Source organism: Pleurodeles waltl, chromosome 5 (genome assembly GCF_031143425.1).
Source record: "Pleurodeles waltl isolate 20211129_DDA chromosome 5, aPleWal1.hap1.20221129, whole genome shotgun sequence".
NCBI classification, from domain to species: Eukaryota; Metazoa; Chordata; class Amphibia; order Caudata; family Salamandridae; genus Pleurodeles; species Pleurodeles waltl.
In genome coordinates, this window is record NC_090444.1 from 570,983,276 (window position 1) to 571,004,602 (window position 21,327).

General features: G+C 43.5%; 1 protein-coding gene across 1 annotated transcript in view; it reads left to right on the top strand.

Moving 5' to 3' along the window:
* The window catches only part of REL (REL proto-oncogene, NF-kB subunit), a 266,069-nt gene that overhangs the window by 222,414 nt on the left and 22,328 nt on the right, over positions 1-21,327 (top strand). Inside the window, exons 8-10 of the mRNA XM_069234380.1 lie at positions 4,440-4,652; positions 14,416-14,484; positions 14,625-14,696. Coding sequence (XP_069090481.1) covers positions 4,440-4,652; positions 14,416-14,484; positions 14,625-14,696 — 354 coding nt within the window. The remainder of the gene's footprint in view (positions 1-4,439; positions 4,653-14,415; positions 14,485-14,624; positions 14,697-21,327) is intronic.

Genomic DNA, 21,327 nt, shown 5'->3' on the forward strand with positions numbered 1-21,327 from the left:
AGACAATGGAAAACAGCACAAGCTACCCTAACAAAGTCTAATTTGCAAAAAGCCAGGCTTTAAGGCTATTCCTAAAGGCCAGGTGAATCGTCATTTGACGGAGCGAGAGGGGCAGGCCATGCCAAAGCTTGGCCGCTTCCACCGTAAAGGCCCGGTCTCCCCATCTGGCCTTGTTACAACGAGGAACCTTGATCATAAATTTGGAAGAGGATCTCAAATATCTTGACGGTTGATAAAAATGTAGCATAGACTTCAAATAATCGCATCCCTCCGACTGCAATGCTTTGTGAGTAAGGCAGAGTGTTTTAAAAATAATTCTCTTCTTAATCGGGAGCCAGTGTAAAGATGAAACACATCTACTAGCTGATGTAAACTGCGGGAGATTCAAAGTTAAGCGTGCTGCCGCGTTCTGAATAGACTGTAATTTGTCTAAAGAAGATTTGTTCGCATTGAGCAGCAGTGAATTACAATAGTCAAGTCTAGAAGTGACTAACACAAGCACCACCGGCCGCCTTAAGTCATCCTCTAAAAGATGTAAAATTTTCTCAAGTGTTTTTAATATCCAAAAACAAATCTTGACTATATGATTAATCTGTAACTTAAAGGAGAGTGTGTCGTCAAAAATAATCCCCAAATTGTTTGCCACGGGCACGGGTGACGGACAACCCCCACACGTCGGGCCACCAACTGTTGTCCCAAGGGTAGCTATTACACCCAAAGCACATAATCACCGTCTTATCCCCGTTAAGTTTGAGCCAATTACTGGCCATCCAATTGTTAATTGCTGTCATGCAGCATTGAAAATTCTCCTTAGTGTCCTCCCAGTTACGAGAAACGGGCACAATCACCTGCGTATCGTCTGCATATGAGATAATCTGGAAACCAAATGAACGTACCAGGTTGGCCAGAGGCGCCATGTATAGGTTGAAAAGTGTCAGACTGAGAGAAGACCCCTGCGGAACACTACATGGAAGATGGAAAGAAGAAGCCCGGTGGTCACCACAGGCCACCGTAATTGTTCTGTCCATAAGAAGGGAGCTAAGAAGCTGCCAAGCCTTCCCTCTCACTCCAGCCTGGAACAGACGATTAAGCAGAATGATAGGGGAAATAGTGTCAAAAGCTGCTGACAAATCTAGCAAAACCAGAATCGGACCTTCTCCCAAATCGCCACTGTGACGAATAATGTCAGAAGTAGAAATAAGTGCTGTTTCTGTACTGTGAGCACCACGAAAGCCATGCTGAGATGGATCCAGTCTGCCATTCTCCTGAAGAAAGGTAGATAACTCATGATTAAGGTGTTTTTCTAACATTTTTGCCAGACCCGGCAGAAGAGAAATCGGGCGAAGATTAGTAAGGTCCGCAGCATCCTTTCCTGTTTTTTTAATGAGAGGAATCACCGTAGCCTGCTTCCAAACAGCCGGAAAAATCCCTTCCTGAAAAATCTCTGCAAATACTGGCTCCAAGGCCTCGGCCACCAGCTGAGGGACTAACTTTAAAATACGAGGTGGGCAGAGATCTGTGGGAGCACCTGATTTTAAAGTCATGAGCAGATCGCAAATTTTATTGGCAGAGAGAGATTGAAAGCTATCCAGAGTATGCGCTAGTTCAACATGACCCGAAGAAGCTTTGCCCTCTAAATCAAGGAGGGGAGGACTGAAATCCGTCAGCAAATTAGTGATTTTAGTGTTAAAAAAATCTGCCACAGACTGACAGAATTGAGGAGAATTTTCTAATGGTGAGACTTTTGACGAAGAGGATGTCAAGGCCCGAACTGTATTAAACAGTTCCTTAGATTAATTCAAGGCTCCTCTAATTACTATGGAAAAATGCAAAGTTTTCGCAAGCTTAATGGCTGCTTTATACTTCCCCAGGGCTACCCTAAGTTTTGCTCTTTCTAAAAGGGATTTATTCAGTAGCCATTTACGCTCCTGCCTACGATAAATTCTTTGGAGATCTTTCAGCTCCGACGAGAACCAAGGAGCCGATTGAACTTTGGGCATTATCACAGCTTGTGGTGCAAGCGTATCAATGGCCCTTCCAAGCCCTGGTCAAAAATCTCAAGCTGAGAGCCTCCTGCAAGCTTAGCCTGGGTCCAGCCCACTTCAGGGCCTGAGGAAAATTAAATTTGGTGATTTTGTGCCATGGTCTTTTTCAGGACAAAGCTGGGAGGAGGTTTCGGTATAGGGGGCAGCCGAGAAAGCATAAAAGATAATAAAAAGTGGTCAGGCTCCAGGATGAAGTAGTGATACCATGTACTTCAGGAATAAATGAGCAGAGGGATGCTATCAATTCATTTGATAGTAACGAACTAAATGTCCAGGGAGATTTTATGCAGGACGCCAATATAATTGAATCAGAGAGTCTTATAAGGAATAATAAGGGGAGTGTGATCACACAATGTACCGAAGATGACAAGTCCAACTCAGATGTTTTGGGAGAACAGAATTCCAATCTAAACACTAAAAGGAGAAGGGGGGCTCCCGGTCGGTTAAAAGATTATGTTGTTGAAAAGAAGAGGTGATTAAAAAAAATTATATAGTTGAAAATATAAGTGATTTTATTCCACAAACTGTATAAATTGCATATAATTTTAAAACATATTTATTACTAATAATATTTATAGATTTGTTAATGAGGAAAAGGGGGATGTGTTATGTTGCTTAGTTACATGGAATGTTTGAATAGCAAGCATCCATGAAATGTTTGTGTTCAACTATGTTAGTATGTTTTGTGTCAGTTGAAGGTTGGACATGGGAAGTGAAGCTGTGTCCAGATTGCTCCCCAGCTACAATAAACATAACTGCTGATATGCAAATCTGAGTGTTTTGTGCTTAACAGACTGCTATGTGAAATCCACTAGGAACCACACTGCAGACACTGTTAAATTAAAGTGCTATATGGAGTCCACTTACATGTGACTGAGGGCTACGTCATTTGAGGCACTGTTAAGCCATCAAAGCAGTGTTATATTGCATCAGCTCCAAAGCTACTGAAGGCCAGCTCATCTGAGGCACTGTTTAACCACCAAGAGACTGGTATATGGAGTTCACCCAAGAATGGCAGAGAGTCGAAACGCTAGAGGCACTTGTTACGCCACCAAGGGAGCAGTTTATGGATTTTATAGAGGAGCCACAGTGGACCAGATAATTTGACGTACCCAAGAGCAAGTGGGCGGGAAGGGGAGGCACAGGTTCTGGTCCAAGACTCTATTCTAGTCATTAACAGGCCAGACACTACAATATGTCGCTTTTAACATTTCCGCGCAGGTTGAACACTCTTGGTGGAAAAATTAAGAAGCATTAGGTACTCAGGAATGGGGGGCTGACCAAGAGAATATGAGGGAAGGAGTCCAAAGCTTATGCCAAGGGAGGAGCAGGGGGTCTGGCTGGAGTCACATGGTGGGATGAGAGCATCTGGGACAGAAAGGCTGAATTTCCAGGCTCTATATTCCATGTGGTAAGTATACATGCATTACTATTTTAAGAAAATACACAGGCAAAATGAAAAAGATAAATGCATTTTAGTCCCATTATTCATTGTGAACAAAATAATACCACAAATATACATGCATTCTGTTTTTTGAAAAATAATAATGAATATCACAAGCAAAGGGATTCAGACCCAGTGCAGACAATGTAAAGCAGGGGTCTAGAAGCTTTTCTGTACTGAGAGCTACGTGTGTTCGAAGAAAACATCCTGAGCTACTAACAGATTTTATCCTAGTACAACTATCAGCTTTTAATATATTTTGCACATGCAACCATTTTGTCTTTATCAGCTTCTGAAAATAAACATATTTTTCTACCAAATAGGACTTCCATTTTAGGCAAACAATCTTCTTTTCCCAGTTTTCTTTTCTGAAAGAAACCTGAGTTTTGCCTTTAAAATACCACTTTTTCTCTTTTAGTAAATATGTAGCCCCCCCCAACATCATCTTGCCATTTTTATCAAATACTTGCATGTACAAATGTTTCACATAAACAGAATCTGCTTCAAATGTACTCTATAATCACATGCCATGAATGCTTGCCATAACACCAGGGATACCTTTATTATGTCTATAATTCTCAGTATAAAATGAGAAGCATCACTGTGCAAGCACGGACACCAAAATGTCCAGGATTCTTACTGTATAGCAGTAATGCCCACTATTATGCCAATCATGCTCACAATATGTTAAAGAAAGCCCCAAATATGTAAAGAATGACAGTTATTATTCAAGGGCCACTACTATGCCACAATTTGAGACAATGGTGCCAGAGATGAACCCCAGCATGATAGGGAGCCGCAACTACTTTTTGTGGTCCTCAACACAAAGCAGAGCTTCCAGGGCGCAACAATGTTCAACAGGGAGACAGACAATGCCAAACACACACACTCAGGCAGACACACAGTTATGTCCTTCATTTTTAACCTTTCCTCTCTCCTTAATCTGCTAGATGACATCGAAGTCCGGTTTTTCACAAGCGAGTGGGAAGGCAAAGGAACGTTTTCACAAGCAGATGTGCACCGGCAAGTGGCCATTGTTTTCAAGACCCCAGCATTTTACAAGAATATTACTGAGCCTGTCACAGTGAAAATGCAGCTTCGAAGACCATCAGATCAAGAGGTCAGCGAACCAATTGACTTCAGGTACCTGCCAGATGAAAAAGGTGAGGTTCCAACAACAGTTCCACCTTGTTAGAGCTAAGCTGGTTGCCTCTGATGTTATTTTTGTTACTTAGAACATACCAAAGGTGGCTCTGAAATACTGCATCTTTGTTATTTTAAGTCTGGCTAGGATGAGGCTTAGATTTATTTTGGCTTATGGTGATTGCATTGGTCTGGGGTTCACAGGAAGGAGGTTTTATATCCTTCATGGAGGTCAAGAAAGGAACGTATATCTTCCATACATCCAATACCCTGCATTGTACCTCAAAAGTCATGCCCCGTGTCTTCTTTTCAACATTTACTTAGGCCTCTGGCGCAGTTCCTTCATTTGTATCAGGGGAGTGTCTGGTAACTATGCCAATGACACAAAAATCCAGTTTTGCCAGAAAGACAGAAAGAGGTTCAGAGGGTCCCATTGACATCGCCACTTGCTTGGCAACCAAGTGTCACTCACATTTGATTGAGAGCTTTCTGTGCATGAACTTGCCAAGGCCGAAATTGTAGAACTGTGAGTAACTTTACCCTAAACACCTTCCCTGTGATTGACCCTCATACCTTTGCAAGCCCCCGACCCCTTCCGCCAGCCACTTCACCAGAAGTGATGGACTTCGCCGACTAAAGGCAACATCCAAAACGGTCATGTCCTGCTTTCCACAGGAGCCCTCCACTTTCAAAGCACTAGAAACTGATCAATGTCAAGACATTAAGGAGACTAGTAGTGACATTATGCTTGGTAGTGCAGTTGGTAGCCCCCATTTGTACTTCAAACCCGAGGACAAAATGGAAGATATGCTTCAGTACTCACTTTCAGATAAAGTTTGGCAGTACTGCTGCTCCCAAACAACACTCCCGATGCCGAGCAGTAGGCTCTGAATAATTCACTTCCAATACCTACATGTGGTATATTGTACTCCACTTGGCCTTTGCAAGTTAAGTCTACATGTACAATCTAAGGGTTTAAGATGCAGTGAGACAGAAGCTGACTTTTTGTATTTAGCCTGGAGTTGCCCCATATATAGTTACTGGAAACGTGTTAATGTGTGTGTGAGTGTTTAAAAGGTGTCAACTCTCTGACCATCATTTTACTTTGTGGTGTTGCTATGTGGGCCCTAAGTGGCTAGGTCATGCCCAGACGTGGGTCCCTCGCTTGCTGCGTCACTGGATTCAAGCTAGCCTGGCTGATGAGGGGTGATACCCCAAAACCCATCCCAGGATGCTTGTTTCCGGTACCGGGAGGACCTGGCTTGGCAGTTCGGGCTGGACTGTTCCCATGGGGAGCAGGGTCAAGACTGATTTGCATGTGGCTGGGTCCAATCTAGGGTGACCTGATGAGCAAAATAACGATTGATTAAACCCACATGTGTGACTGGGGGCGAGTGTTTGATAATTTTAAACACTCTGACCATCATTTTATTTTGTTGTTGCGATGTGTGCCCCAAGTGGCTAGGGCAGTGGTTCCCAACATATGGTTCGGGAACACCTGGGGGTACGCAAAGCCTCCTTAGGGCATCCGCGACTGCTTAGAAAATTAAATAATATTAATGGATTAAGTCTCCATCTTTCAGTACTGACTCAGAAGGGGGTCCCCAGATTCCAGTAATGATTCAGTGGGGGTCCGCGGGATACGGTAATAACAAAGTGGGGGCCCACAGAAGTCAAAAGGTTGGGAACCACTGGGCTTGGGTATGCCCAGATGCTGATCCCTTGCTTGCTTCACCACTGGATTGAAGCTAGCCTGGATAATGAGGGGTTATACCCCGAAACCAGTCCCAGGGTGTTTCCGATCCAGGGAGGACCTGGCTTGCCAGTTTGGTCTGGACTGTTTCCATCGGGAGCATTTTCAAGACTGATTTGCATATAGGTGGGTCCAAACTTGGGTGACGTGGCAAGCAAAATAACAATGGATTCAACCGATATGTCTGACTAGGGATGAGTGTTTTAAAAGGTCCATCATTTTACTTTGTGGTGTTGCAACCACCCTCCTCCAGACCTCAAGACCTACAAATCCCTCTGCATGAAAATCTCTTCAGTGTGGAAGTGGAGGTTGCTCAGACTTCTCTAGTACTCCAGCTGAATCGCCAAAGTGGCTTTACAAAAATTGTATGTGAGATATGTAATGCCTCAAAAACATGTACCTACCCATAGTAGCAAAGATTTTTGGAGTAAAGAGATGATGACACTAGTATAATGTGTTGATGGTTGTATCTGTACAGTTGTATGGGCGATTGGCACAACTGTGTGATGCATACAATCCTTCCTGACGTTCTACAATATTGACTATGTAATCAGCATTGTCGGGACTCAAATGAGCCTGTACCGAATTCCTGTGTTATTTTTCTGCATTAAACTTAGTAAATGTTCAAATAAATAAGTGAGGAACTTTAATGTCATTCTCTCTTTTTTTTCTGAAGCCGACACAGTGTCAAACTGTATAAACCTACAACTCTCCCTTCTGCAGAAAAATCCTCCCAAACTTACAAACCAGCCAGAAAAATGAATATGCAAGAGCCGTTACCCAAGCACTGTTTAACAATTGCAGAATTATTCCCTACGGCTGCCCAGAAAAACTCATTTCAAACCTGCAAAGACTCCCGAATGAGGGAATCAGAATGTGTCTTAGCCTTCTCAAGCAGGGCCACATCAGACCATCCTTTAGAGAACTCAGTTGGCCCTAAGTGGATATCACAATGAAATTCAAATTGTTGTGCAGCGTCAATGAAGCATATTGTAGGATACCTGAGGAACGTGTCACCTGACTAAACGCTTTCATAGTACTTTGCTCAACAGTTCCCACCTTTGTAACCAGTGATCTTCCAGACGTCCAAAACATGGCGTGACATCCCTGACTGTGCAGATGCAGATTTTGGGTGCCCACAATCCAAACTCAAGGTCTGAACCCAACTAGATGCAGGTCAGGAACTCTTTAAAACTGACCTTACCAAACTGGCTTTCAAGTAAATTCATCATAAAAGGGGTTCATACATAAAAGGGGTTTGCGAGATAAGAATTTGGATTCAGTTTCCCCACATCTCTCAAGAAAACAAGCAAACCTTACTACTCAGCTAACAGGTTCCTCAATGTCCAGACATGTTTGCCTCCTTTAATTGCAGAAACAGCACTGTGTCCAAAACCCCTATTTCACCGGAAAGATGGCATATTGTAAATATTATTCTAATTAACATCACTCCCAAGAATTACTTTTGTAATTATTGGGAGACTATTCACTGGTTGATTTTCCTCCCCTAGTTAATTTGTCTGCCTGCACTACATTGCATTTAGATAATAAAAGGCCGGCCTAATAGACATGCACACTTAGGTGCACTCTGTCCTCCTTTCCCTTCCCTCTCACCCCTCCCGTGGCCCAGCCCTGAACCTCCCTGCACATGCTGCTGGCTTAGCCAGCAGCTGTAAAATAAAACCATAATTTAATATTATTTTATTTTACAGCTCCTAGCTGGGGGGGAACACTCCTTCGCCATTGAGAAGGAGCCACCACTGCTTCTGAATATAGCAAAATAGATAATTCATAACTTGAAGTCAAAGGGTTGTATATATTTATACACACACACATCCACCCATCCATAGTATTAGGCCGACAGGGTGACCCATCTGTCAGTACACTTGCATCCCATTATTTTTTTATGTTAACCATATTACCTTTAACTTTTGGTCATGCACTTGTCATGTGCACTTCCCTTTGCTCACCGACCCTTTTTGGAATAGAACTTTTTAAGCCGCTTTGTTATTCTGCTGTGTGGGAAGCTTTTACTGGAGTTATAAATAAATGAGTTCTGAGTAGATAAGCAAAGCTACTTCTGCATTCCTAGTTTCAGGTTACTACACGAGACAGTGCACACATACTGTTCCAAGTGCTTTCATCCTGCCTCCAGAGTTTCTTACTTTCATCAGCCACATCTGAGGTGCAGCTCTGAAAGTCACAAAGCGGACAACGTAGATTAAACTAAACTTTGGTCAATTTTCAGTGGGATTTATACCAACATTGTGGCTACGGTATCCAACACAGTGTTGTGCTCCTCACCACCCTTGCACTTGTTTTATTTTTAAACCTCTCACTCTCTCGTCACTTCCTGACCCTCCCATCTACTTCATTTTTCTGTGGTCAGAAGTCCTTCCCAAACATTAGTAGCTACATGAGCCATATTTGCTTCCCACCCACCTGTTGGAAATGCCCCTTTTTGCAGGGTTATGCCTTTCTCCTCCGATTTTTCTGACATTCTTTTGTTGGCTTTGGGAAGCTAGGCACTTTACCACTGCTAATAAGTGCTAAAGTGCATGTGTTCTCTCCCCTAAAACTTGGTATAATTGGCTTACACCTGTTTGGCTTATTTTATTTACCTGTACGTCCCTTGTAAATTGGTTGTTATATACACAGGGTCCGTACATTAAATGCTACTAGTGGGCCTGCAGCCCTGATTGTGCCACCCACATAAGAAGCTTTTCAGGCTTGTATCAGGCCTAACAAGGCAGTTCCTGCGTGCACAGTTTACTGCCACTTTGGCTTGCCAATTCAAGCTACTTTCCAGGGCCTAAACTCCTTTTTTTACTACACCTAAGGTAGCCCCTAGATAGCCATATGGGCAGGGTGCTGTTTTTGTAAAAGGTAGGACAAATATATTTAGGTGTTAAATGTCCTAGTAGTGACAGACAGCCTATTTCATTTTTCACCACTGTGAGTGTTGTTCCTCTCATAGGTTTGCATTGGGAATTCCCTTATATATGTCTAAGTGGTAATTTCTGGTCTGTGAGTAGCGTGGGCATGTTTGGTATGTTTGGAATGGTAGTGGGAAATCCTGCTGACTGGTTTAGTAGGATTTTATATTACTGTTTTAGAAATGCCACTTTTAGAAAGTGCTAATAACTCTAGTGCTTTGCAGCCTGACCCCAATCTATTTCTGGGGCAAAGTGACAGCTGCACTTGGTGCATACAGGAAGGGCTGGGTGTGACAAAGGAGACATCTGCATCCTGATTGTCATCCTGAGCTGAGGGGAGGGAGGGTCGCTCACATGTGAGTAGGCTGTGTCCTGCCCTTGAACAATGGACTGATTACCCCCTACTGATGTCTGAAAGGGTGTTGTGCTTCACTTATAAAGGTTCCTTTGAAGTTACTCCCTGAACAAAGGCATTTTTGAGTATAAGTACAGGGGCTTTTACCCCATGATGTTAGAGTAACTGGGACTGAACCTCTGTCAGAAGGACTGCTGGACTACACAAAAGGACTCATCTGGGCTGCTCTTCTGTTGTTGCCCTGCTACCTGCCGCTGCTAGGTGGTATAAAAGACTCACTGGATGGTGTTTCTGCTTGTTGCCTTGCTACCAGCTGCTCCCTGACTCTGGACTACCTAGGCACTGCTGGACTGCCCACTGCTGCATGCCTTCCGTCCCCTTCAGTTCTCCCAGGGGCTGGCATAGGATGACTGCTGTTCATTGGTTGCCCTTGGTCCTGCAACTGTATCGCTTAGAGAGCGCTGTATCTGGTGACCTTAGTTGGGCAGGAATTTAGTATATGAGGAGTGCTATGTATGGCTCCTTGTCCCTGTGCGCTTGGCACGTAGTGAGCGTGTTATTCCCCCTTAACACAAGAGGAATGCTTAATATCTCCCTCAGTGCTTGAGAGGTGCTTTTCCCCTGGTTACTGTCAGTAGTGTGCTGGGGCTTACTGTGACCAGAGCCCCACATTTGCAGGCAAGGAAATGCCATTTCAGGGCACCACTTCCCAGCAAGACACTAAGGAGAGACAGGCACGACCTCGGAGCTAGCCCACTCGTGACCACTGTGGAAACTGGGAACAGCGCCGTGCCTCAGCCCCTCTTGCACTTCGGAGCTGCGTCCCAGCTCCAGGGGCCCGCAGACGAGGCTGCCCCATTGGAATACAACGGAGCTGCCTCACTGCACCTACCTAGGCTCGTAATAGCCGGGGAGAGACCAAGGGAGGTGCTCCGGCTGCCTGCATTTGGCCGCCATCCCAAGAGACCCCTTATTTAATCAGTTTCCCAGCATGCCTGGGAGTTGCCAAGTGGGCTTCCCTCCACCACCTTTACCTTGTGAAGCCTGCAGAGGGTACTGTTACAGGCCGAATCGTCGACGGAGACACCCCCTCAGTCGCATTTCGGATTCGCCACAGCCTACCCTACTCCGTGTAGTAGGTGTGCAGGCCTACAAGCTTACACAAAACTAACTTCCCTCATTTCACAGAGGCTCCGGAGCTACTGCATAATGTCAAAGAAGAAAAGATTGGGTGGTGCACCACTTTAAGTTGTAGACATATTCTTTATATACTAATTGTAGAAGAGTCCCAGATAATTAAACGGGTGATGATACACGGTTTCTGTTCTTTTTCTTCCAAAAATTCTTTTTATTTGATCAAGAATACTTTTTATAACAGTAAGTTGATGAAAGCAAGCAGCCAACGCGTTTCGCCCTATACACTTGGGCTTCTTCAGGGCTGCAAGAGTAACATATAACCATAAAAAAGTTGAATGATAGTGGTATTCCTGATATCATTTAATATGTAAGAACAAACAAGAAAAGTTTTTTACATAAATTTTATAGTGCAAGGCACAAAACAATATTTATATACAGTTGTGATTTATGTCCCAATGGAAAGAAACGATTTTTTATATTTGCCATAATTCCGTGTAAAAGTCAAACTCGAGTTATAAGTATAGAAAAGAACCGGCAAGGTTGTAAGTAGAATAATTTAGTGAACCCTAAACGAAAAAGTGCCAGCATTACCATACCAGTGTGTTTAGAGAATATCATTGTGCATGCAATAATGAAAAGCCCTAAAAGAGAGCTGAAAAGTAAGATATTTTAAGTGAAACTAAAGTGAGACAGAAGTAGGATAAATGAAAAAATATATAAATTGGTATAACCAACAAACCACCTACCAAATGGTAAGTTCCAAACTGTATTGAAAAGTTGTTTGCAAAATATGACTGAGCACAACCAAGTTTCAGAGTGCTAAAAATAAATAAGAGAAGACAAAAAGAAAAACTATTCATATATCCAAGAAGATGTCACCGATATTGGACAAAAGCGGACTGGGGGGCTTTTGTAAAGGCTCAAGGCGGCATGAAGCCATAACAAAATACATTTAATAAGATAAGGTAAATGATATCCAATTTTAATTAAATACATGGGCCAAGTCGTAATTGCGAGTTAAAGTGCCGTATATCAGCCTTACCTGAAAAGGTATGAATATATGCCGTTTGTCGATAGATAGGTGTAGCAGGCCGGTCAGCGGCAAACCGAAAGAGCAGAAAGACGGGCCCGGCCGTGTTGCCGCCCGTCAAGTTAAACAAAGTGAATAGCGCGTGTTGCGGTAGAAGAGAATACTACGAAAAATGCCGGAAATTTATAAAAGACGCCGTACGCGGAAGGGGAATGTAAACATAGTCGACGGACTATGTCTAACGGGCCGCATTGCCCAAATGAAATAAATAGCGGCCATATTAGAAAAGGCAAAAGTGAGCAGTAATCATTTGTGGAAATGTTAAATGAAAAAATATGGAGGATACTTAACAAAAATAAATAGTGAAACAGAAAAAACTGGAATATGTACATATATGTATGTGTGAACAGGGGGGAAAGAAGGAAAGCACAAGAAAAGGAGAAAGGAAAGAGAGCAAACCGTCCATAGTGGAAAGCCAATTAGGGAGAGAATAACAAAACCCCAATGTGAAAGGAGAAAGTATATATACTCAAGATTGATATTACAATGATAGTTATACTAATGGTCAGACCAATAGTCCCTATATTTATACAATCTCCGTTATAATAAACAAGTAATCCATTAGCATAAAACAAACATTTGTTACAATAGTGATATCATAACAGCAAGATAATTACCACCTGGTAGTCATGTAACCATAAACAAAATATTGTCAAAAAATAATAAGTCATATATTGCAAAGTATAGAACAATCTCAATCATTGTATACAAAGTTGTAACATTTTTTAGTAAGATACTCAAAAGAAAATAACTATATACTGAAAGGGAATATTGATATATACAACAAGCCCATTACAGGAAATAATGAAACTCATGGTCAGTATTATGTCCCAACTCGACTGAACGTAAACGACAGATCCAGGCTGCTTCTCTCTGACGTAATTGCAGTTCTCTATTACCCCCCCTGGGATTTGGTGGGATATGGTCAATCCCGTGAAATGAGATTACATCATCATGTTTGTGCATCAATGCCATATGCAATGAAAGCGGATATCGGTTATCATTGTTCTTAATAGCACGTATATGCTCCTGTATTCGGTGTTTGAGCAATCTAATGGTACTACCCACATAAATTTTATTACATGTGCATTTGAGAATATAGATCACAAATTTAGTGTTACAGTTGATAAAACTTTTGATGGTAAAGACCCCTGTATTGTTATAACAGAAAGTGCTAGTTTTATCCAGACCAAAAGCACAGACATTGCATTCATGGCATGTATAAAAGCCCAAAGGCTTGGCTGGGAGCTTGTGAAGCCTGCAGAGGGTACTGTTACGGGCCGAATCGTCGACGGAGACACCCCCTCAGTCGCATTTCGGATTCGCCACAGCCTACCCTACTCCGTGTAGTAGGTGTGCAGGCCTACAAGCTTACACAAAACTTACTTCCCTCATTTCACAGAGGCTCCGGAGCTACTGCATAATGTCTATTAGCAGCGCAGGGGCACTGCCACTGAGGTTTTACTGTGCTTCAGGCCAACATTACCGTACTGCCCTCGTGGAAAATCAAATGCCTTCCTGAACTTGCTGCATCTCATACCCTGATGCTATTATGTATGAGGTTGGGATTTCCTGAGGCATTTATCAGGATACTAAGTACGAATTCAGTAGTGGCAGAGTGTGCATAATGTTTTTCATTTACATGGTTTGTGTCTTATGATATCTAATGGTGTATATGAGATTATTATGATGACCTACCCACTGTGCCTTATACTCTGATGTGATTTTCGCCTAACCACGATCATGAGTACTGACTCAGGATTTGTATAGTGCGCACTGTTGTTTTGATTTATGTAATACACAATATATTTATATAACGATGTGTAGAGTCTCTTTTTGTGGTATATTTATTGTGTCACTGGTTTGAGTGTGTTGCACAAACGCTTTACACGTGAGCTCTGGGGATAAGCCTGACTGCTGTCTGCCAGCCTACCAGGGGGGTGATCACAGGTTATCTTTGGTGTGTAACCGACTTGCCCTGACTAGAGTCGTGGGTTCTACCTGGCTGAGGTGCATACCCTAGCCAACCAGAAACTACATTTCTAACACCACCCTACAGCCAGCCGCTCCCTTTGCAGCCTTCTCATCTTCCAGGCCCTTATCTTTTTTCACAGGATCATTATTTAAATAGCTGACACCAAGCATATTTATCGATTGTTTAGGGTTGCAAGTCTTAGAAGAGTCACAGTCATGTCACGGGTTGAAATCTCCACCGTTTGGCACAAATAACAAAGACCAGCAGTACCTCACCTACACTGTACATCTTCAATTTGTCTATTCCATGGTCGCACAGGAAGGCCTGTCACTGTGCATGTTGCACCGAATAAATGGGTCTGTGTGGTACATACAAAAGGACTGTCCAACAACGTGTTTCTTTTCGTTTAAAAAAAAAATATATATAATTTTGTTAATTACCAACGTGACATGTATTCATACAAATAACTCAGCTTTGTCTCTGTACTATGTTTCTTTTTATGGTTCTGATCTATATATATATATATATATATTTTAGATCCGTATGGCAACCAAGCAAAAAGGCAAAGAACAGCACTTGCTTTCGAGAAGCTCATGCAAGACTACGGTAAGAGATACATTTATATATTCACACCTGTTTGTGTTATGATTTACTTTTCTGTCCTTTCTTAGAAATGTTAATAAGGTTATTGATAGTTCCTACGGTACAATGTAGCTGTCCTTTTCAATTCTTTTTTTTATTTATAGCTCCAAACTTTTCAGAACGAGTAAAGCCAAGACCAAGCAACTTTAATGGAAATGCAAGATTAATAAAGACAGGTATGTTTCCCTTGACATTCCAATAACTGTCCTTGAGGTGAGTTTACGGTATTAATATTAGAATTAGTATTAGTGACAGGTAGACTCATTCTTTCATAAGTCAGTAAAATAAATACCTTAAATTGGGTAATGATAATATGGTTAATTACAGCGCTTAAAAATAGCAATCATACAAAATATAGTGCAATATAAAACACAAGTTATAATAATAATACTAATAATTACTATTATTATTATTATTAGCCTTTACAAACAATGCAATGCTCCGGCCCTCAAAAGGGAGAACAAAGTCACTACAATTGAAAGATTGAGCGATTCCTTTAATTTGACTAATACTTGAAGCAACACATCACACTCATGCTACATGCACAATACTTAAGTCCTCGCCCAACTTACACATCCAATTCCTGAACATACTTACAGACCATAGCAGAAGCATACATAAGAAAGGATACATATGTCCCCTGGAGGTATCCCATCAATTCATCCCAGGCCATTTCCCTTGAAAACATTGCACAGTAAACATGTCTTTGAAAAGAAAACAATTACATAAAACCAAAGCCAAAATAATACGAATTAGAGAATGCTTTTCATTAAAGCTTGTAAAATAAGATTAAGGAAAGGGGAGTGGTTAGGATTAGAGGTACACTGGTGTTAAAAAATTCTCATAGTAACCGCTAAGTATGTTTTTTTAAATCTGTGGATTGGTTTTTAATACAGTGCAAGATTAGATGAGTAATTATTTTTCTGCTCAAGTGGTCTGGTGTCAATGTTTGTATTGCTGGACTACTCTAGTGTTTGGTTGTTATGTTCTGTCAATACCTTTTCAGTATGCATCTACTGATGGCTGTCATCCTTGTGCTCAGCAGCCGTTTTGACTTTTTCTGGTACAGTTTCCAGATGGAATGGCACCGGGAGAAGATGAAGTGTTTTCCTTGGCATGCCACTTGGTCATCTTATTTTGGGCAGCTAATGTGACCGGGTCTGAGATGTGTTGGGGTGCTGGGCTACACCTTTGTGTGCTGCAGTGTGTTGCCCTTGTGAGGATGTGTGTTTGTGTTGCTTGTTGAAGGTGGAGATGAACATCTTGAACGTGTATACCTAGGGATGACAGGGAAACCCTTTATCAAAGAAAGTTGGGGAGTTCCGTGCCCTGGCCGTCACTTGATTGAGCGTCCATGACTACATGTCCTGGGTACGTAAATGTTGTATGGTGTTATTGCGAATGCGTAGACATGTGGTGGTAGGTTCTCAGTTATACATGTATGTATATGGTATTCCTATAGTGCAAACTTTGGCAAAAGACAGTGGAGCACTGTACATAGTCAATGATAAGCATAAGGTCAGTGAGTAATAGGAGAGGAAGCTGGGTTGTGGATGGTTAATGCATTGTGATGTGTTCTTTAAAGTCATGAGTCTTGGACACTTTCGTAAATTGGAGTAGCTTTGGGGTAGTCCTGATGGACGTGGGAATGTTGTTCCAGATTCTGGGTGCTTAGATAGAAAAGGCCTACTGTCTTGTTGTTTTCTATTTTACACTTCTTAGTATTTAGTCTGATTGTGTACTGCCTGCAGGAATGCTGAGAACCACCAGAGATGACAAGCTTGTCTGCAAGGTAAGCAGAAGCTCTAGTCGTGATTACTGTGCAAATTATTCAGCTGGTTTCGAAGATGGTGCGGGCCAGGAAGGGGAGCCAATGAAGTTCCATCAGGATGGGGATGATGAAATCATATTGCTTCAGGCCGTCGATGAGATGTGCTACATTCATGTAGAATGCCCCTATTGGTTGGCATTGTGGAGCCCATGGACTAAGCATTACCAGCTTCCAGATGTGAAAGTAAAAGAGCTTGAAAAGCAGTTCTGAAGTAACTTACTTTTTTCGCAGTGTGGTCCTTGATGGCAAGGTTGGTGTCCAGGATGAATCCAAGTGAAATGGTATTTGGTGAAAGCTGGCAATCAAATCCATCAAGGTTCTTGTCATTGAGCCAAGTTTGCACTGTATCTTGGTTGTTGTTCTTGGCAAATAAGAATTCAGCCTTAGTTGAGCTGAGCCTCAGGTAGGTGCTAGACATCAAGGTCTGGAAGATGTGCAAGGGCATTGGATGTTTGAAGCAGAGCAGACTGCCAAGTAGAGTTGTGTTAATCTGCTTATTTGGTGAATCTTGATGCTGTTATCTTTGAGTAGAGAACCAAGCAGCTCCATGTAAAGGTTGAAGATGACAGTGGACAGTATGGAACCCTGGGGTAATCCACATGTGATAAGGATCCTTTATGACCTGGAGGTGACCATGTGAACAAACTAGCGTCAGTTGGAAAGGCAAGAGGAAAACAAGTGAGGGGCATTGTTGGTGAATCCCATTCAAAGGCGGAAGGTCAACAGTGTCAAAGGTAGCTGAGAAGTCTAAAAACATCAGGTGGAAGGTGTCATCTACATCCGTGGTCAAGAGGGCATCGCCTACAATGTGTAGAATAATCTGAAAGCAGACTGGTAGTCATGCAGGAGATGGCTAGCATTAATGTGATCTTGGAGTCGAACATAGGCTGCTCTTACAATGACTTTGCAGATGAATGATGGGCTGGTAGTTGGTGAAGCCATTAGGATCATAGTGTAGGTTTTGTTAGGAATAGGAGGATCTAGCCCAGGGGTCATCCTGAGCTACTAAAACAGATTATCAGTGTTATAATAGTGACCACTTCAGGAAGGATTCGATTCATGATCATTGCTTGCAGAATTGCTAGCAGTGACCATCCCAGCACATAAAGGCAAGGTTTCCAGCAAAAATGTAAAGACAAAGATGTATCAGTGGTCCCTCTACATGTCATAGCACTCACAAATGCTGTGTCAGAAAAATCAGCAGCCATAACACTCCCTGTCGCTGCTTGAATTAACATTTATATATCAGCTTTGGTTACATTTTTCAGCACACATCAGCTCATCAGTTGTGAAAATACCCACACTGTACTTTTAAATATATACTTTTCAATGTGGAAGCATGCCTAGTTAAATCAGACAAATGCTTTTCATGTACTAGGTTGGGCTACAGATAGGAAAGCAACTCGCAAGAACCTGGAGTGCTATCAGCAGCAGTTGGAGAACCCTAATCTAGCCTGTAGAGAGGGAGGCATTGACAGTGCCCCCAGAGAGAGCTTTGACGAAGGATGATTGTAAGGAAACAAGCCATTGGTTGAGTGGCCTGCAGAAGTAATGGGTCCATATTCACACCTTCACTGGTAACCAAACACCCGATTGTATCACTTGACTCTCTCAGGGTAGCAAAGCAGAGCAGTCTAAAGCCTACTCGAGGGGAGGGAGGTAGTGTGGGCTAGTAACCACCATTCAATGGCATGCAGTAATCACACTCAATAAATGATCGTCCAATCTGTGTTTTATCTTTAGAAAAGGCAAAGTACATTTATTACATGGACACTACTTAATTATGTGCAGTAATTTACAAATATATATAAGGCTGGTGGAAATACCTTTAGCAACACTATATTTGACTCCTGCTGGACATGACCCCAAAAATCATAGTTCTCCTAACTCCACCATGTACAATTCAGCTTGTAACTATATAGGGGGGTGTTACTTTACATCAAGTCAGTGTCACCACACTTCAAGACTAGAATCACGGGGGCATGGCCAAGCCGGCAACCAAGATGGCTGCACAGCATGGATGCTCTGGTGAGCTGTAACCGCCTTCCTCAGTTTCTGCTGCCATCCTCCCACGTAATGCTGCCTCACCAGATGACTTCCACTGGGTATACCCGCCCGCACCCAGTGGTGATTCCCGCTCCATTACTGCCACCCACCCAATTATCCACTCTGGGCCGGTGGTCTGATGCAGCCTTCAGAGGCCCCCTGCGACGACGGGTCATGGATGGGGCTGCGGCGTGAGCAGCCCCACATGCTTCGGGAGCCGACGCTGCTGGTCCATTAATGCTGGAGTGACCCCCAAATCTGTGCTCCCTGTCGCAGAATGCTACGGACACACCTGAGCTTTTTGCCAGCTGCCTTATCTCCGTGTTGGCTGGTTGGCACAGCGCTGAGTTGTGGGTCTGCTCTAGAGCAGCCTGTGGGCTGCCCCTGCTAAACATATATGCGGCTGATTGAATTCTGATGCTTTCCTGGAGGGGCTAATATCGTGCCATGTGTGATTGACTTGGGTACCCTTCTCTGCACTGGGGTTTTAGATGCAACTCCCCTCACCTTCCTGCTCCTGCAACTCTCTCTGTACCCGCTGCAGGTTCCCCGCCCCCTAACTTAACATCGGCAGCACTGGACTTTCTCCCGGGAGCCCATCGTCTCTGGTAGGCCACATTCAGCCATGCACTGCACCTGAGACCCTGAAACCACGGTCTCTCCACTGAGAGGCTCTCTTCCTGGTGTTCTGCTCTGCCACAGCAACTGGGGCACCTGCTAACACTGCTTTCTTCCCCAGCAGATGGCTGTGGACGGATTCACTCCCACTTTAGCCTAATCTGCTGTCCGGGCCCTCAGGGTGCCGTGCTTCCTGCATTGCTCGCCTCTTTCACTCTTCAGTGTCATTGTGCTCCGTATACATCCCCCCAGGCTCCTCAATCGTCCTGAAATACAGCTACTGCTCCGCCTGCGGCTCAGCCATAATTGACACCAGAACCAAGCTACCTGTTGGTCCATCCTCTATAATCAAGTGTCATGTGCCAGGCAAAAAGGCTAACCTTTGATTCAGTGCATGGCCCACAAAACCAACACTCCTCATCGAATACTCAAGACGCTCCCTGCTCAGACCCTGGCACACTGCCGTCAGATACCACGTCCGCCATCATTGTGGAGCTGAGGGCTGGTTTCCAATCTATCACAACATGCCTGGCCTCACTTAACCGTCACTTGGACAGCATGAGAAAGTGCTTCAACTGCCATACCACCTGTCTAGAGGGAGCGGTACAAAGGATTTCAGACATGGAAGATGGTTATTCCGACATCACAAGGCACATGGAGAGTGTTGAGCGTCTTCTCAAGACTACTGTGGCAAAAAATGAAGATCTAGAGACAAGATCCCAGTGCAACAACCTACACATTTTGGGAATAGCCAAGACCACTAACATGGGCCGCCCTGCTCTCTTTGTTGAAACGCTTCTGGTTGAACTCTTTGGTCGCCAGGTCTGACACGTTTGCAGTGGAGCAAGCCCATTGATCCTTAGGCTCTCGCTGTCCCGTTAGTGCCACTCCCTGCCCGATTATGGTCTCACTCTAACTATCAGGACTGTGGTACGGCGCTCCACCTGGCCCACAAGCGTAGCCCTCTTAAGTATCAGGGCTCCACCTTATCTCTCTTCCCTGATTTTACTCTGGCTGTGTAGGAGTGCAGGTGTAAATGTAATTATGTTAAGAACACCCTCAACAAGCAGGTCTTAAAGTACAGTATGCTCTATCTGGCACGTCTTCATGTTGAAGCTGATGGTCATCAGCATAATTTCAGCAGTCCCTCTGAGGTGGCCCAGTTCTTTAAACAACAGGCAGGAAGCAATCATTTGTCGAGACAGACCACTCCTGATCGGTTATCCAGGGCTGCGGACCTTCCTTCGATGCAGATTCCACTGTACTGAGCCCCTGGCCGCTGCCATCTCTTCTTCCCACCTACTCATGGCCAGATGCCTGCGGCTCCTTCACCTTATTATACTGCATTCTTAGACCTAATGCACTTCGTACTTGCCTTTCTCTCTCTTGGTGATGGCTTGAACATTTCAGAAACTCTCATTGACATAAATTTTCTTGACTACTGTTATTTGTGATGTGCACACTCCCTGAAGCATTGTCACTTCCCTGAAGTGTACACTATTTACTGTTATGTTCTTTTTATGTTTTCATAGGTATACACCAGTCCTTGGGACTCTGGTGTGAAGGTGGGAGGGGCTCCTGTTGGATGTTTATGTTCATTTAGTTTTGCTGCTAATCTTGCTGCACTGCATCCATGCGCTTCGCAGCGTCAGCACCCTTTTGTCACTCCACCCTATTCCCCTACGCTTCAAGTCATCCTAGGAACGCCTATGGATTAACTCTTACGTCTCTACCATGGAACAACAGCAGGTTAAATAACCCAGGGAAAGGGAAACAGGTGGTGTCCTATCTTAATAGACACAATATCAAACTGCATTTATCACCCTGCGAGAACTGCAGGTTTGCATCTGCTCGGGCTGTGAACACGTTCTCTTCCTATTATAGGTCCTACTCCAGGGGGGTGTGCATCTTCATTCACAAGTTTTTTCCATTTATTTACCACCTTTATGTAGCAGATATGGATGGCAGATATTTATTAGTAAAGTGTTCCCTAGATGGCAAGACAGTCCTTCTCTTTAATGCATATGCACCCAATGTAGATTCACTTGAATTCAATCACAAGCTTGCCTGCTTGCTAGGCCGCTTTCCATCCAAACTTGCCGTATTAGGAGGTGACTTCAACATCACTCTCCATCCCCCGATTGACTCAACTGGCTTCTCCACCATCACTAAACCCCTCTTGCACCAAGCATTGCAGGATATTCTGGACACCTATCAGCTTAGCGATTCATGGCGCACCCATCACCCTCACAATCAGGGCTTCGCCTTCTACTTACCCCTTGCATGACACCTGCCCACATAGACTATTGGTC